The following is a 16,412-nucleotide window of genomic DNA, read 5'->3' as shown; positions in this document are numbered from 1 at the left end:
TTATATTTTCTCCTCCAGATGAGTACATTTTCACCATTTCTGCAACTCTTTCTGAATGAGACTGCCCTGGTGGCCTAGTGATTAGAGTGTCTGTCTTAGATGCAGGAGGTTGCCGGTTTGAACCCTGGCTGAGTCATACCAGAGACTTATAAAAATGGTATTTACAGCTTCCTCACTTGGCACTCAGCATTAAGAGTTTAGTGTTAGGACTGGTCGACCTGGTGTCAGAATAATGTGATGGGGTGGGACATCATGCTACATGTCTGTGGCAAGATGCCCCTAGTGCTAGACATCATTATAAACTGCCACTATGCAGACATAGTAGTGATATGACTGAAAAATTGTTAAAGCTACGGTAAAAAATCACCTGCTAAATGAATGGTCATATTACTATGGGGTTTTCACTAAATGACTTCTTACAGTGTCTAGTGGGTCATAAAGAAAAATGGTGCTGATTTGACGTCAAGTATGGTCACCACAGAAAACAACTTGTAAATAATTTTATTACTCCTTTTTGATGGAAAGTCGTATTAGCTTAGAATTTCAGTGGAAAACTTCTTATGGGCCTAGTTGGTCTTAAAACGACTATTGTTCCAACCTGACATCCGGGGCCCTGAGTGGCCAAGTGGTCTAAAGCACTCTTCGTTACGGATCACTGCCATCTCACCTCTGTCTGCGTGAGTTTGAGTCTAAGATTCAGCCAATGTGGGTATGTGGGAAAGCTTGCCAGTAGCTTCTCTTGGGTCAGTGGTTCTTCCCGGGGTTTTCCCAGGTTCTTCCTCCACCATTAGTACTGGCTGCCATTAGGGGTGAGTATTGCCAGGAAAATATGTATTGCAATATGGCATGTCTGTATTGCAATATGTATCAATACGTATTGGTCATTGATAGCATTTATGACTGGAATGTTGATATTGTATATTTTGTACTGAAATAATAAGCAATTTCCTTGCATTTAATACAATATGAAGAAGAAAATGTAACCATCTTGCTTTTAATTCCACCAAAACACCTAGTAACTGTAATAATCACATCACTTGTTTAGAAAGCAGTAAATATATCAAGATGTGAAAACTTCTACAAGCAAGAAACAAAATAATGGAAAAGAGTTATAGAATTATTTTGCCTGATTAGAAAGTCTTCAAATCAAAATGATCTAAAGATTCATTTCTTGTAGTACAAAACATGACATGGGATAAACACAAGAAAAACAACACATAATCACAAATTATCAGATTGATAAATATCCTACTTTGATTTAAAAAAATGAATAATATAGTAAATTAATAATATCGGTGATTCCCAACCTTTCTTGGTTTGAACCTGAGAGACTAATTACTTAACAGGCAGCAGAAATAAAATCACATGAGAACCTAATTTGGCTGACTAGAAACAGTATTTTTGTGACTATATCAAAATTAAACTAATAATATAATTTGATCACTGATGTATACCCCTTGTTTTCATCTATAACTTGGCAACACTGTCAAACTCGAAAATTTCTCCAATAAAAGAAAGAACACAAAATATTTAATGTGACTAGATAAAACAAAGTCTTTTACAACTGGACTAAATTGGAAGATATCAGCTTATTTAGCTGTGTTTGAAACGAAGGATTAGCAAATTAACATTTTTCTGGAGAAACTTGTTTATGTGTCCTAGCCCTCTTAAGTAATCCATCAAAGTCCAGAGTTCATTATGTTTACAAAGGAGACATTAAGGTATAGTCATGTTCTTTTTCAGAAATAGTAGCATATCAACATTCTCTGCACTGATTGCTGCCCTTTGGCTTGAAACAATATCTCCTGCAGTACTGAAGACTCTTTCAGAAGGGACAGATGTTGCTGGTATGCAGAGCAACTCTCTTGCGTAACTGGATAACACAGGAAACTGATGTTGATGATCTCGCCACCATTGTAATGGGTTCTGGGCAAGAGGAATAGACTCTTGATCCTTGTAACACTCAATTTCTTCAGTTACTTTTGCAAGAACAGTCTTGGTATTTTTCTCCACTTTCGCAACATATACATCTCCAAAAATGGAAACAAGACCAGCATTAGTTATCTTTGGAGAAAAAGAACTTTCATCTGTTAAAGCAATACAAGCATCAGCAGATGTAGATAAGACAGAAACTGAGTTAACTTTAGCTAATGTGGATGAGTCGGAAGCATCTTCATCTGTCTTTATTCTTTTCATTTGGTGAGATGTAGTTGTGCTGATATCCTCAGTTGACAAGGCTGGTAATGCAGGAAGAGGTGGAACATCAGTATGCTGAATCCTGTTGGCATACCTGTTTAACTTTCTTTGGCTGATTCTGTTCGTAAGAAGTGGTTGCAGCCAGAGCCAAGTGGTTGAAAACTTCAAATCGATTGTTGTTAGTCAGGAAAGGGAGGTTTTTGAACCTGGGGTCCAGAGCAGTTGCTGTCTGGAGGAAATCCTTGTTTCCTTCATATCTGGTTGAAAGATCATTTACAATAGTTGATTTCATGTATTTCACCAATGTTGAATCATGATCGGATGGTGCCATAAGTGTAGTCAACAGTTGATTCTGCAGTGGAAGAATGATGGATATGGTGGGTGTTTCTTCCGTGCACAACAATGTTGTGATTGTCCATAGTGGTTTCAAACACGCCAATACTTCTTCAACATTGCTAATATCAGTTTCCGACAAGGTACTTATGTCTTTGTTCAAACTGCGCACCTCTTTGCTGGTTAGGGCAGCATATACAGCTGGTTGTAGTTCCAGAAACCTTTCAATCATGTCAGCTGCTGAGTTCCATCGGGTACAAACATCTTGAATTAGTTTGTGTTTTGGTAAGTTTAGGAGCTCAATTTTTTCTCTGAGGATTCCTGCAGCAACTGCACTGCGGTGAAAAAACTGACAATTCTGATCCTGCCAAGAAGTCTGCTAACATCATCGATTTTCAGGCCTTTCTGGGCAGCTAAATTTAAAGTGTGTGCATAGCAACCAATATGTGGGTTACATCCTGCTTCTGATGCTGCGACAGCCATGTTTGAAGCATTGTCAGTTACCAGTGGAGGGTTGGATGGAATTCCCCATTCATTAACAGCTGACAACAGAACTGCAGCAATATTTGCACCTGTGTGACTCTCAGGTAGAGCCCGTGTTTGCAGCACATAACTCTGAAGTTTCCAATCAAGAGAAATAAAACATGCAGTTACTGTAAGATATGATTCCATTGCTCTGGAAGTCCAACTGTCAGTTGTTAATGCAACTTTAGATGCCAAGTGCAAGCAGGCTTTTAGGTTTTCCTTGACTTATAAAAACATATCTGGGATAATTTTCTCAGAGAAGACCTGTCTAGATGGCACAACATATCGTGGATCAAGCACCGATGCCACGTTAAAAAATCCTTTGTTGATACAACACTGTACAGCCGCAAATCGTGAACGATGAAACTAGCAATGGCATGAGTGATAGCTGTGGACCTTGGTGATGAAGATTTGTATTTAGTCTGTGCACCTAGCATAACAGCAATATTTGGTTGTCGATCTGAAACAATATGTACACTTTTAGTGGAACCTTTGGCTGTTGAGTTAGAGGTTGTGCCACTCTGTTGCACAGTACTTTTGGAAAGTAATGATGGATGGTGACACCATAAATGAGTCGAGAGGTTCGTCGTACCGCGTGCGTGCTTGATTTCAGTTTTGCACATATTACACACAGCGACAGTTTTGTCAATTGTATTAGTGCTAAACTCCCTTTTTAGTGAAAAATTATTCCAAACAGAACGCTTTGCTCTTGGGTTCTTCACTAGCTCATGCACAGAAGCTGCCATTTTGGTAACTATGTTAAGACTAATAAAAGACATTGGTGTGCTCAAAGCTAGTTATGGACTGGCTAATGTTGATGAAGAAAATAAAACCGGTATATTGGTATTACTAAACTCGTATCGCGATATACCGTTTCAGGCATTTTGTATCGCAATTTACCAGTAAATCGGTATATCGTTACACCCTTAGCCGCCATACATAGTCTATCATGTGCTGAAAAATGGCGTTAAACCCAACAACAACAACAACCAATCTGACATCCAATATGGCCACCACATCTACCATCTTGAAAATCTTCAGATTGTTACTTATAGGTGGAAAATCATATAAAAATTGGGTTTTCACAAAAGTCTTCTTATCATTTCTAGTTGGTTTTGTAATCAAATAGTACCCATCTTTTATCAAATATGACAGCCACCACAACTATCTTGACAATCTTATCACTACTCCTCCAGAATGGATAGCCATATTGGCATGGCTTTTTCACCAGTTGTCTTCCATAGATGTCTAGTTTTCCTTCAGTGAAAATGGAACTGATCTTACAGCTAATTTTAAAATCTTGATCAGGAATGTCCAAAATAGTTCCAGTACTCAGCAGTAAAAATAAAAATTGGTCTTATCATGCAATCCTGTACAATCTTTTCAGACAAAAGAGCCTCAGTCCCTTTGAGGGACTCTCGTTTAAATACCAAAATAAATTATTTTTAGCTTTGAATATCATTGACCAGGTGATCTTAGGGGATGGTCAGTTGTCCGTCCTCCTTCGATCCACCATCCATCGTGAAGTACAAGTCATTTGATCAAGGGGTTTTTCATTGGAAGATTTCTTAAGATATATAGTTCTTCTTTAATGGAAATGGTACCATTCAGACATTAATTATGGTCACAACAGTGTTAAAGATATTTGTACTCCTAAATGAATGGTCATATCATTATGAGGTTTTGCTGAAAGACTTCTTATGTCCAGTTTATGTCTAAATGAAAATGGTGCTGATCCATTATGGCTGTCATGGTTACCATCTTTAACATTTTGTTGTTACATCCATGAATGGATAGTCGTACTCAAATGGGATTTTCCCCAAAGACTTAATGATGTCTGCTTAGTCCTAAATGAAAATAGTGACAACCAATGTGTCCACCATGTTAGCCAAATTTGAAAATTTTATATCACGGAAGAATATCTGAAGTGATATCGGCACTCAGCATTTAGATGGAGGAAATGGTTTTATCTTGAAGTTCAGGAAACAAATTAGGCCTGCCTAGCATCAGTCCCTTTCAGGGACTCGTGTTTTCAAATGTTTTTTTTGTGGACAAAATGTCCAGTGTTCAATGCTTTGATTTTATAATTATAAAATGACAGTAATACTTGAACCATAAGCCCCCAAATGGGATATTATTGGGCATCTAATCCAGTGGGATTAACATGCCATTTTACACTTCATGAAATCTTTAAGTATTTTCAGTAATTAATTAAGCTGATATTGTCAGTTAGTCACATTGCTGCCAGAAGAGCTAAGTCTTTCTGTTGAAATTAGTGTAATTACCAGCAATTTCCACACTCTATTAATGTTTTCTCATATGCGGAATTTACAAATTACACTAGTTTATAAGTATTAGGAATGTTCAACATTTTCATTGAGTATTTTTCATAAGGGTACAAGAATTTGTTATGTTTATTGTATGAATGACCATGATAACTGTATTATGGATAATTTATGTAGTTGCCATCTTGAGGTTGTTTGAACAGTCTCTTTTTTTCCCCCCATAGATTGAGAGGATAGGGCCTCAGCATCAGGCAGGTAGCGATAGCCTTCTTACAGGAGCTGCTTTTTTCAAGATGAGAGAGGTAATTAAATCTGCAGGCAGAATGAAAACAAAGTGAAATAATTCTGACATACCTGTTCCATTTCTGTGTAATTTGTGAAAGTCATCTATTGGATTAGCTAAAAAGTTATATAAGTTTTTATCACTTATTGAATTGATGACTCTCAAAACTGTTAAGACAGAAAACTTATTTTCTAGATGAAGAGCTTGGAAAATATTCATCAAACACTTGTCCCAGGCACATATGAGTTGCAGCAAATTTTATCCCAGTCATCACTTTATTCCCTCTTTTACTAATAGGTTGCAGGCACCAAAATAGATGTTTGATACTAAAATGATCCAAATTTTAAAAATATTTTTGTGTTGGAAATTTCAGGTTAAAACCCTATAAAGACATTCTGCCTTAGATAAATATATAATAAGATAGTTTATAATTTGAGAAATTACAGTTTCACACAGAGCCCATAATTTATTATTGGTAATCACACTGTGAGAAGTTAAAAAGAGGAAAATGCTGTGAATTTTGTTTTTGTATTTGTTTAGTCAGCTATTATTATGCTTACTTTGTCTTCACTCCAGGCATATTTTTAGTTAGACCATCTTAGTATCAATGTTATATTGGGTACAAATTTAGATAATGCAATTTGCTCTCTTCACGATTTTTATAAACTCTGGTCGTCCAACCTTTTTTGACTGGGGGCCAAAATAGATAAACTTCATGGGTAGCAGACTGCATCAACAAGAACAGTTCCTTAACACCAATTATGAATATTAATTAAATTGCATATTTTCAAAAGGACTGCCTACATGGGCTCAGGCTGGGCAATGTGGGCTGTGGGTTAGACAGGCCTATCCCAGACTGAGGATAAGGAGACAAAATGGGCAAAAGTCTTCAACAGTTGATGTGAACCAGGTGTTAAGCAGTGCTAAATCTAAATCTTTGTTTAGGATGGAAAATGTGTAGATTTATTTTCAAGGTGCAGACCTGCATCATCTCTGCCCAGGAATGATTAAGTAGTAAAGTTTACTCCATGTGGCCATTTTTCACCTGGTCTTGATGAGATAGCAAGTGGTTTTCCTGAGCTCTGTACAGCAATGAATAGATTAGTAATACCAGTTGTCACACATTTGAAACTTGTGCACATGGAATTATTTTATGTAAAACTTTTCCCTTTTGAACACTATATGTGCCAAGACCATACAAAGTTTTTTTTTCTGTCATGTGAAAAGAAGAAAGAAAAAACCCAGATCCAACAGGGTATTTTGTTTTTGTTGTTTAAAATAATGAATGGGGTTTTCCTTGTATTTCCTTTTTAAATACAATAATGTTTAAAGTAAGTACTTTAAAACCAAATTAGACACCAAATTCTGTATTGTAGTCCACATATTTTAAATTACATAGGCGTGCAGTATTAGGCTAACAGCAGATCACAGTTTCAAGTATTGTCTGAAACAACAGCATATTCAACATTTATGTATTGTATTTTATTGAATCTTAATACAATGCTTTACTTCTTGACTTTAGGTGTTTTCATAAGGCTTAGAAACTGTAGCAAAGTCATATAGATCTGTTGAAAATATGAAGTTTTGGCACACAGGTTTCAAAAGCGTGAAGAAAGTTATTTTTTGTCACTTTTTAAAAGGTAATAACGTTTTTAGCCCACTGTATCAGGAATATGATGCTGGTGTCCTATTTTGCTGCATCTGTTAGAGGCATCAGTTCTGTTTTTTGTCTTTTCCTTGTATAATCAAGTGTTTCTGTTGGGATGTATTTTCCTGTTGGCATATGACTTTCAGAGAGCTAAAGTCATGTCCTAAATGCTTCCCTTTTGGTAAGGTCAAAGTTTTTGAAACATTTCCTCAGTGTATACCTAATAATGGACCATTTTAAACAATAACTATAACTAATTGTTAGTCACTTAAAATATCTGGTTTTGATATTGAATGATTAAATTCAAATAAAAAATAATGTTGCTGTTAATACTGCCCTGATGCAGGTTGAAAGTGTCAATTTCCTTTTTTGAGAGTCAGTTATAGGTACGTGTTCAAAGACTGTAGTGTTTTTAAGCCATGTAAAGGACTGAGTTACCCACTGGTATAATGATGTTACAATTACAATGTATATTTCCTTACAAATCAGGTCCAGGTTGCATAGATCCAGCTCTGCTGTTGCATAATGTGCTGACAGATCTGCACCTATGTTGCTTTTTGAAAGTAATCAGTAGTACAAGCAAAAGAGAACCCGATCTGCTGGTGCATTATGTAATGGCAAATCAGGATCTGTATTATTTGTATTTGGACATGTAAGCAGGTATATACCATATGTCAGGCTTGTTCACAGTCCGTTACCGTTAACCTCATTCCGTTATGTATTTCCTGATTTTCAATATGAATGTTTGATTCTTGGGAAAGATGGAGTTCACATGAAAATGTTCTTTAAGGAGGCAGGTACTTATAAAACTTATATGGATGTCCCACAAATGTGTACATTTGGTATTATGCAAACTCATTCCTTTCTATTTATCCATATATTTGAGTTTATTGACATGTTTATTTTTTCCACATCAATTAATGTAAATTTGGTGGAGGTTGATTGATATGTAGCCATGGATTTCATAAACTTTTCCTTTTGTTTTTCAGATGTTCTTTGAAGATAATATTGATGATGCAAAATATTGTGGTCACTTGTATGGACTTGGAACATCATATGTCCAAAATGGTAGTGGATATGACTTGAACAACTATGTCAGCAACAATTCTCACACACCTGTGTTACTTAACTCTTTGAATAATGAGGAAAATGCATCATCATCTCACCACACAGCTTCATAAGAACATCAGCATGTCATCCATTCTGCAGTCATTATTTTTTGAGATGTAACTGGTGACATCATACATCGGAATTATGCGATGATTGGTTATCAAAAGCAGGAAACCTTGGATGTGACTTGATCCTTGTCTGGTGCCAACAAGTCGTGATGAAAAATGTTTCATACAAGTGTGAATTTGACAGAGATGGATATTGTCAGCTTGTGAAAATGTGAATGAAATAGAATAAATTAGCAAAAAACATTTTATTATTTTGTTTTGGAAGCACTTGTTGAGAGAAACTGTGTCACTTGTTTTTGATGACTTATTGTTGTTTACGTACAGATTTACAGCATTTGTAAATGATTTAATGGATAAAGCATGTTTACATCCAAAATTGAAAGATGAGCATGGACTGTGATCAGATTTTTCACTTCATGTCTGCCATTTTAAATTTTTATTGATCATGTGATAAGTACGCAGACAGTGCAATTCTTGTCATTATCAGGTACATTTCCTCTCTTTGTTTTAACCAGTGTTCCCAAGATTTTCAGACCAAGAAAAGTCTTGATGTATATTTTACTTTTTTCCTGACGATAATTGAAATGTATTGTCATGCTTGCTATGTTTGTCATAAGTGTGAGATTTAGTGATCATTGTATGAACTATGCTCTGTCAAGTGTCAGCTACAGGCATGTTTTTGAAAGGATGTGTTCCCATGTAAATTGGGGGCTTCATTCAACAAGAAAAAGGTTTTCACTTTTTGTTGTACTGCCTGTTCGGTATAGGAATTTTTAACTTATATGCTGACAACAGTAATTACAATGAGTGTGCATAATTTTTTCGTATTTTTAAATAATTTGCAGTCAGACTTGTCCTAATGGTCATCTGTTTTCAGAAGTCACCTGGTAACAATGGCCATTCTAATTTCCATCTGGCATATTTCCTATATAAATGATCTGCATTTAATGGTCATCTGCCTTCTGCATTTAGTGGCCAGGTGTTTCCTAACCAAAAATTATTTCATCCTGCCATAAGCCGTCACTGGAGTATAGCAGGAGTGGCAACTCTTAAGTATGCAATTAAACACTTATTTTGTTTCATGAGCAAGGCATTGTTTTGATAATGGCATATAATGTAAATTGATGTTTAAGCATTTCACATTTTGATTGTATTTGCTATATTTTGGTCACACTGTCAGTAAAACTCAAATGTATCAACATGTTTTCATCAAAAGCATCAGTACTTATCCTTACAGTAGAGGATCGAAACAATTTGTTTGCTGGATGGTAGGAGAAATTATTGTGTTATCGCAGCAGAAATGGAAGTCACTTTTTATGTTCAGTGTGACAGGTATTGTTAGATATTTTCATCTATTTGCCCATGAATTAAGCTATCCCTGAAGAAAACATGTTTATTTTTTACAAGAAATATGAGTTACATTCCATTTCATTAGGGTCAGGGGTCATTCAGTATTCAAAACGAGTCTAAAGGCAGGTGAAGTTTTGTTTCATAGGTCACAATGAATATATTATATGCTTTTTGATTTTCTATTCATCACACGCTTCATATATTAGCTGACTGTTTTCTGATCTGGGTGAGTTGAGCAATTGACTAATCCAGATATTGTTTTTATGACGTGTACCAAACTAAGATCAGTGTATACTTTAAAGTGAGCAGGATACAGAAATTTTGTGTGGTACATAAATTTGGGAGAGAATAACATGTACCCGTTATTATCATTTTGTTGTACAGTGCACACAAAACAATCTTAGTAATAAATAATAATGATAGTAATAATAATAACAATATTTGTGCATGATATTTGTTGAAAAATTAATTTTTAAAAGTGAACCTGTGTGCAGTGGTCAGCTGTGTGTAATGGACATTTTTGCCTTTCCCCATAAGTGATTGATATTGACAGGTTTGACTGTACTTTATATATTGTCATAAAAGCATAATTTACAATAAGAAAACATTAACTCAGTGACTATTTTGAGTAAATGTTCACAATAGATACTAACTATTTCAAGGAAAACAATTTTAAAGTTGATCTAAGCCCTCTAAGCTTGTTTCAGATGATCTTTTATCAGTCTGATTCTTCATTAAGTGAATAGTTGTTGCATATTCTTCATGCAGGATGCTAATCATCTCAGTTGTTCAGTTTTGTTTCAGTCACCATGATCTCACCTAATTGAATTATAGTTAACACATTTTGAATTTGCCACCTTTTTGGACACAACGCAGGCTTAAGTTTATTGCTTGGGTGTGGAAAGCCATTGCACTGCTGCTGTTTTTTTAAAAATATAAATGCTATAACAAGTAATTTTAGATGATGTTTCAAACATTTTGAGGTTGACACGTTAAATAAACACCATTGTCATGGGCTTACACTTTGACCACCAACAAATATCCCTGCTGACGTGCACATTTGTGAAATAGGAAAGATTTAAATGACATTATTTTTCTCAGTTGGTGCCAAATATAAAGAAATAATTCATAAACTTTCATGTATTGTATTTGATTAAAGTTAATTTTTTTCTTCTTAAAAAGTTCTGAAACATCAAGGCAAGTTTCTTATTGATCCATCAAGAAAATTCACATTTTTTTATATCTCAATATCAAGACCAGAACTAGAATGTTGATGGTCAGAGACATGATGAGGTCTTGGTAATATATAATTATTGGAGTATATTTTTTTAAAACTTCTTTTCTAATACACTTTCAAGACAGTTGCAAATTTTGTATAGGAACAAAATGACTTTTGTTCTGTGATCTGTTTTCTAGTGCATTTTACTTATTCATTTCAGAAGAGAGCATCTTGTTTTACTTGTAAATATGAATTCTACAATAGGTGTTTGCTTAGAAGCTAATGATAAATATATTTTAGCTTGTAAATGATTGACAAATGGACCCAGTTATTTATGTGCTAGTTTTATCATTTGCTTTTAGCCAGTGTTTCATCCTGGATATGTACCTTGTTTTTCACAAAATAGATTTTGACATGTGCTCCATCAGTCAGGATCATTTGTAACAAACAGGTATTCAGGTTATTTTAGCATAACATAAAACTGTCTTGTTTTGTACATGGAATATACCTAAATAAGACTTAAATATACAAAGCTTGAGTTTTGCCTGTTGCTAGATGCTGTTTTCTGAAAGAAGACATGGAGATAATTTAGCATAGACAAAAATAGATGAGTAACATGCCTTTTTAATTTTATGAGCTTGAAAATATCAAGATACTTTTTACTTGAAAATCTTGGGAACTGTCCTGATTCACGATGTATGAAATCACTAGTTTTAGGGCTTATTTGCAAGTAAGTAGATTATTGGAAGTGATGCTAGGCTGATAATACTTTCATCGGTCTTTGATTTTCACTGTATTCTTGGTCTAGCAACACTACTGGTTTGTGTTTTATATTGAACGAGAATGACATTCGCATCATGTCTTCATCAGTCATTGTAAGTAGGCAGGAAGGTTTGAGGGAGGGTTGTTCTAACCCTTTCTGCATGTTTGATTTCACTGGGGCCACAAAATTCACATCCATCTTGAAAAAAACTGCAGGGAACTGTTACTGGATCATAGCATTAACAAACTGTCTAGATTGAGCATCAGATTATATCCTATACCATTTCTATGTATCTGTAAATGATGGCTTCACTTTCCTCTAGAATTCTTTCATTTATTTTTCCTTGGTCACATTCAGCTTTTAGATATCAGAAGTATTGGTTTGTATGGAATTGTCCTTTAGCCGATAATCATTGGTAAAAGAAAAATTAAGAATTTGAATTAACAGTATTACTGTTTTTGTCTTAGATCTGTAAAATTCTTTTGAGCACTTTGGTAGCTTGTGAACCATTAGAGACAGCAATCAAAATGAAACTTGTGTAACAACTTGTGAATTGTTATTATGTGACCATTATTTCTGGAAGTGAATAAAAGACGTTTTGACTCAAACTCGGTTGTAAAGCCGTACACTACTTAGGATTATTTGAAATGTTGATGTTTTGGTATGTGTTGATTTTTCTTTTTGGTGATGTATCTCCCTAAAGTTCTTGGATATGGCGAAGAAATATTTTTATTTTGTGTATTCTGGTTTCAACAGATAGTGTCAGATTTGGAATGGTTTTCTGTGCTACAAAATGGTTTTGTGCAAATGATTTACTCTAAAACAACACTGTTGCTATCTCTTTGCAAGCGAATGTTTAAAATTGCTTTCTTTAATGCCACTCTATCTTATGCTGTTCACTCTATATTAGCTTTTCACTTATTAACTGTCAAAGGTTTCATCCCCAATTATTTTATGTGGCAAGTGTGTTTTCATTTTTGGAATTGCATATTTTCCAATTTTGTTTTTAATCCCAGTCTGTAAAAAGAAATTTTGATTTCTGACAAGGTCACATTTTTTTAAAACTAAACCATTTGGAGATTTCTTGATACAAACAATAATTCATCAGTACCATAGATGATTTATATATAGTATAGAATTTTGCAACATTTCATAAATGTGTTCCTTTGCTGGTTTCTGTTACAAGATATTATATAATTTAGTTAATTTTCATAATGTCTCGCAAGTCAGTCATAGTATATTAATGATGTCCCTGATGCAAACTAATTGTATGTCATGGCAAACCATCTAGTTTAGTATGTGTAAAATGAATCATTGCATTCATTTAAATGGACTGCTTCCACTTTGTTTCCATAATGCATACTGTCACATTGAGGTGAATATCGCACATATTGTTTACTTTGAAATATTTTAATAATTTATACACTGGCATGGTTCTAACTTTAGAAGCCAATACAAGAGACTGTCCACTAAACCTGCAGTTTTAGCTTGTCTGAGCAAACTATTTTATCACTCATAGTCATAACATCACTCCCACATAAAAGGCAGCTGTGTACATTTTAAGTGGAGTGAAAATAATTTATTTCCTAACAAGAATTGGATATTTTATAAGCAGAAGTTCAGGGCCAACATATAAAAGAATTGACCCAGATTTCTGTGAGTGTTTTCAATTGATAAAACTAAATATTGCTACAATTTGTTGATTTCTTTATTTGAAATCTCCTGGGACTGACATTTACTAGTAGTTTTCTTTCTCACAGGTATCTTTAATAAATTACGGTCAAGTTAAGAATAAATTAAGTTAAAAGAAGGGGCATTACTCTCTTTCTGTTGGATTAAATATGACTTGTTTTCATGGATGTTTAAGATGTTTAAAAAAAGTGAGATGTTTATAATTATGTATGACACCTTATCCCTGTATGTTTTTAATGATGCCTTTATTATGAATGATGTAAAAGTACGTTTGCAATCTTCTCTCCACAAGTACATGGAATCTTGTTTTTCTTTCAAAATTTCTTTTAGAATCTTTGTAGGAATGAAATTATGTCTTAAATAATTGAAAAGAAAGCCACATCAAAAAGTATTTTGGGTCCATGATACTGTTTGTTGTGTGCGTTGTAATTTGTATTTTTATCTTGTGTATAAAAACTTGTAAAAAAGTACTTTAGTTATTGCAATCAGAATGAAGTAGTTGTATTGAAGTTCATTTAAATAAATGGTCATCTGCTTTTAATATGCTTCTACACAGAAGTTTTAGAATTTTGTATATATTTAAAGTAATTGTAGATGTAATTTTAATTTCATTATAACATATACTTGATGAAGCTTTGTGTGCGTGTATGTATATATATAGACACACAGCTTCATAAAGTAAATATATTGAAATGAAAGGTCTATCTGCTATTACTTTGGGGCAGGGCGAGTGGTCTGAAGCACTCTCCTTTACCAATCACTGCCATCTCGCCCTTGTCTGTGTGGGTTTGGGTCTTGGATTTGGCCTGTGTAGGTTTGTGAGAAAGTTTTCCAGTAGCTTCACATGGGTCACTGATTTGGCCAAAATTTTCCGTGGCTTTTCTTACACCAGTTATGCTGACCATCATGTATAGCTTATATTGTGCCAAGAAATAATGGTGTTATACCCAAAACAACAACAACAACAACATGTCATATTTTCTGCTTAGTTACGCCAAATTGTCAATTTTGAAAAAATCAGGTTTCCATTGTTAGCAGAAAAAAGATCCTCTGCAGTTATGTAGAAGCTTGTTACAGGCCAAAATGATTACCATTTTTTTTAGATGAACATTGCTTAAAACTTTGTAGTACAGAGAACCAATAATTTTTAACATTCTTTTTGAAGAAAATGCCAGTAAAGTTCAGTCTTTAACATAGTAGCAAGAAGTTTTAAAATCTGAGGTTGGGCAGAAAATAAGATTTTGGTTCTTGTGAAGAACATATCACTGAAATGCCTTCATATTTATTTTCTCATACATGTATTAATTTAATTTTTGCAATTTAAATCTACAGTTTTGTTGACCTTTAATATTTGGCCATCCTACTAAACATGCTTTTTCTTATAAATACCAAATCTGTTGAGTGTATATATTATAATTGTAGATTTAAATAATCTGCCAAAAAGCATTATCAGACAACACAATAAATTTGATTGCTTTTCAGTGACTGTCCTTCCGTAAGCAAGATTGGGGAGCTTCTGTTGTTTTTCATTTATTGCTTTCAATAATAGATTGTAATATGATATTCTTGTAAACCCAGACTATCTTCCTATGAAATTTTCTATTGCATGCTGACATAATTGCTGGCATTTTCTTCTCCTTAAAACAACTTCTCATAAAATTAATGCATATTACAACTAACTGTTTGTTTTAGCATAGTCAAGCTAGATCAGCCTGTCTGACTAGCAGATTTTATGATTGTAAATATAGGAATCACAATCCACCTTTTCTAAAGCATATAAACTGTGTCTGTTTTTATTTGTGATACTGGTCATATACCAGAAAAGCTTGTGCGTTGGTTTTTGCCCACTTTCCATCTTTTATATTTTTGGCAGAAAGCAGAAATGATGCAAGGGCACACAGTTCACGAATTAAACAAAATTGTTATGAATTCATGCACTTGGAGACCAGTGTATCTATGAGAAGTCCTGCAAATTAGTTTTAAAGTCACACATATGAAAATGTACTCTGTTCAGTATAAAAAATTTAAAAAGCCATTTACCTTTAAAGTTATCGTGATGTAAGTCATGCTGGTAGAGGTATCATAGCACTTGTTCCAGCGTCTTTTTTTTTCTTCATAACTGTTCACATCTTTAGATTCTTCCCTTTACACGAATGGTAGTTAAACTAATTTTGATTGACACATTGGGTCCCATGACCAGCATTTTGTCATAGTTTGAACCTCACATCCAGGTAGTTTTACAAATGTGTGATTATAATATGGGCTACCTAGAAAACCGGGGCCCCGCGTGGCCGAGTGGTCTAAAGCGCTCACTGTTCCGGATCACTGCAATCTCACCTCTGTCTGCGTATGTTCGAGTCCAAGGCTCGGCTAGCATGGGTACGTGGGAAAGCCTGCCAGTAGCTTTTCGTGGGTCGGTGGTTCTTTGCTGGGTTTTCCAGGGTTCTTCCTCCACCAGTTATACTGGCCGCCATATATGGCCTATCTTGTGCTGAAAAATGGCATTAAACCCTAGAACAACAACAACAACAACAACCTAGAAAACCCAGAATGATGACGATTTTGTTCAGCAGATGCTGGATGATGATGGTGATGAAGGCAGCTTATTTTTAAAGTTAAGTAGTATATTGGATTATTGGGACTGGGAATGTGTTAATGAGTGAGTAGTTTTGAACCCGAAAATGTTGTTAATTACGAGTCCGTTGTACATGCAGGATGGACAAAAGCAGATGGCAAGCCAGTCAACCCCTCATTTCAGTAGCATTTCAAAATTAGATGTAGAAAAGAAAGATTAACAAACTAAATTAAAATACAGACAATTTAAAAGTAGGGTGCAATTTTCATTTATTTTCTCATCACAATTTAGCTCTTCAAGATCTTGTGCTACAAAACCATATAGCCCGAGTAAAAGGGTTCAATGCAGTCATTTCCTAACAGACT

The 16,412-nt window shown here is 34.6% G+C and overlaps 1 protein-coding gene across 1 annotated transcript in view; it reads left to right on the top strand.

The window, feature by feature from the left end:
• LOC149797020 (CCR4-NOT transcription complex subunit 7-like) overlaps positions 1–15,253 on the top strand; it is a 40,515-nt gene extending 25,262 nt beyond the window's left edge. Inside the window, exons 6-7 of the mRNA XM_089961677.1 lie at positions 5,564–5,641; positions 8,260–15,253. Of these exons, the coding sequence (XP_089817803.1) occupies positions 5,564–5,641; positions 8,260–8,451 (270 nt within the window). The 3' untranslated portion in view covers positions 8,452–15,253. The remainder of the gene's footprint in view (positions 1–5,563; positions 5,642–8,259) is intronic.
• The last annotated feature ends 1,159 nt before the right edge of the window (positions 15,254–16,412 follow it).

Source organism: Sinohyriopsis cumingii, chromosome 6 (genome assembly GCF_028554795.1).
Source record: "Sinohyriopsis cumingii isolate HCF-2022 chromosome 6, ASM2855479v2, whole genome shotgun sequence".
In the NCBI taxonomy this organism is placed as follows: Eukaryota; Metazoa; Mollusca; class Bivalvia; order Unionida; family Unionidae; genus Sinohyriopsis; species Sinohyriopsis cumingii.
This window is presented reverse-complemented; position numbering and strand designations above follow the sequence as displayed.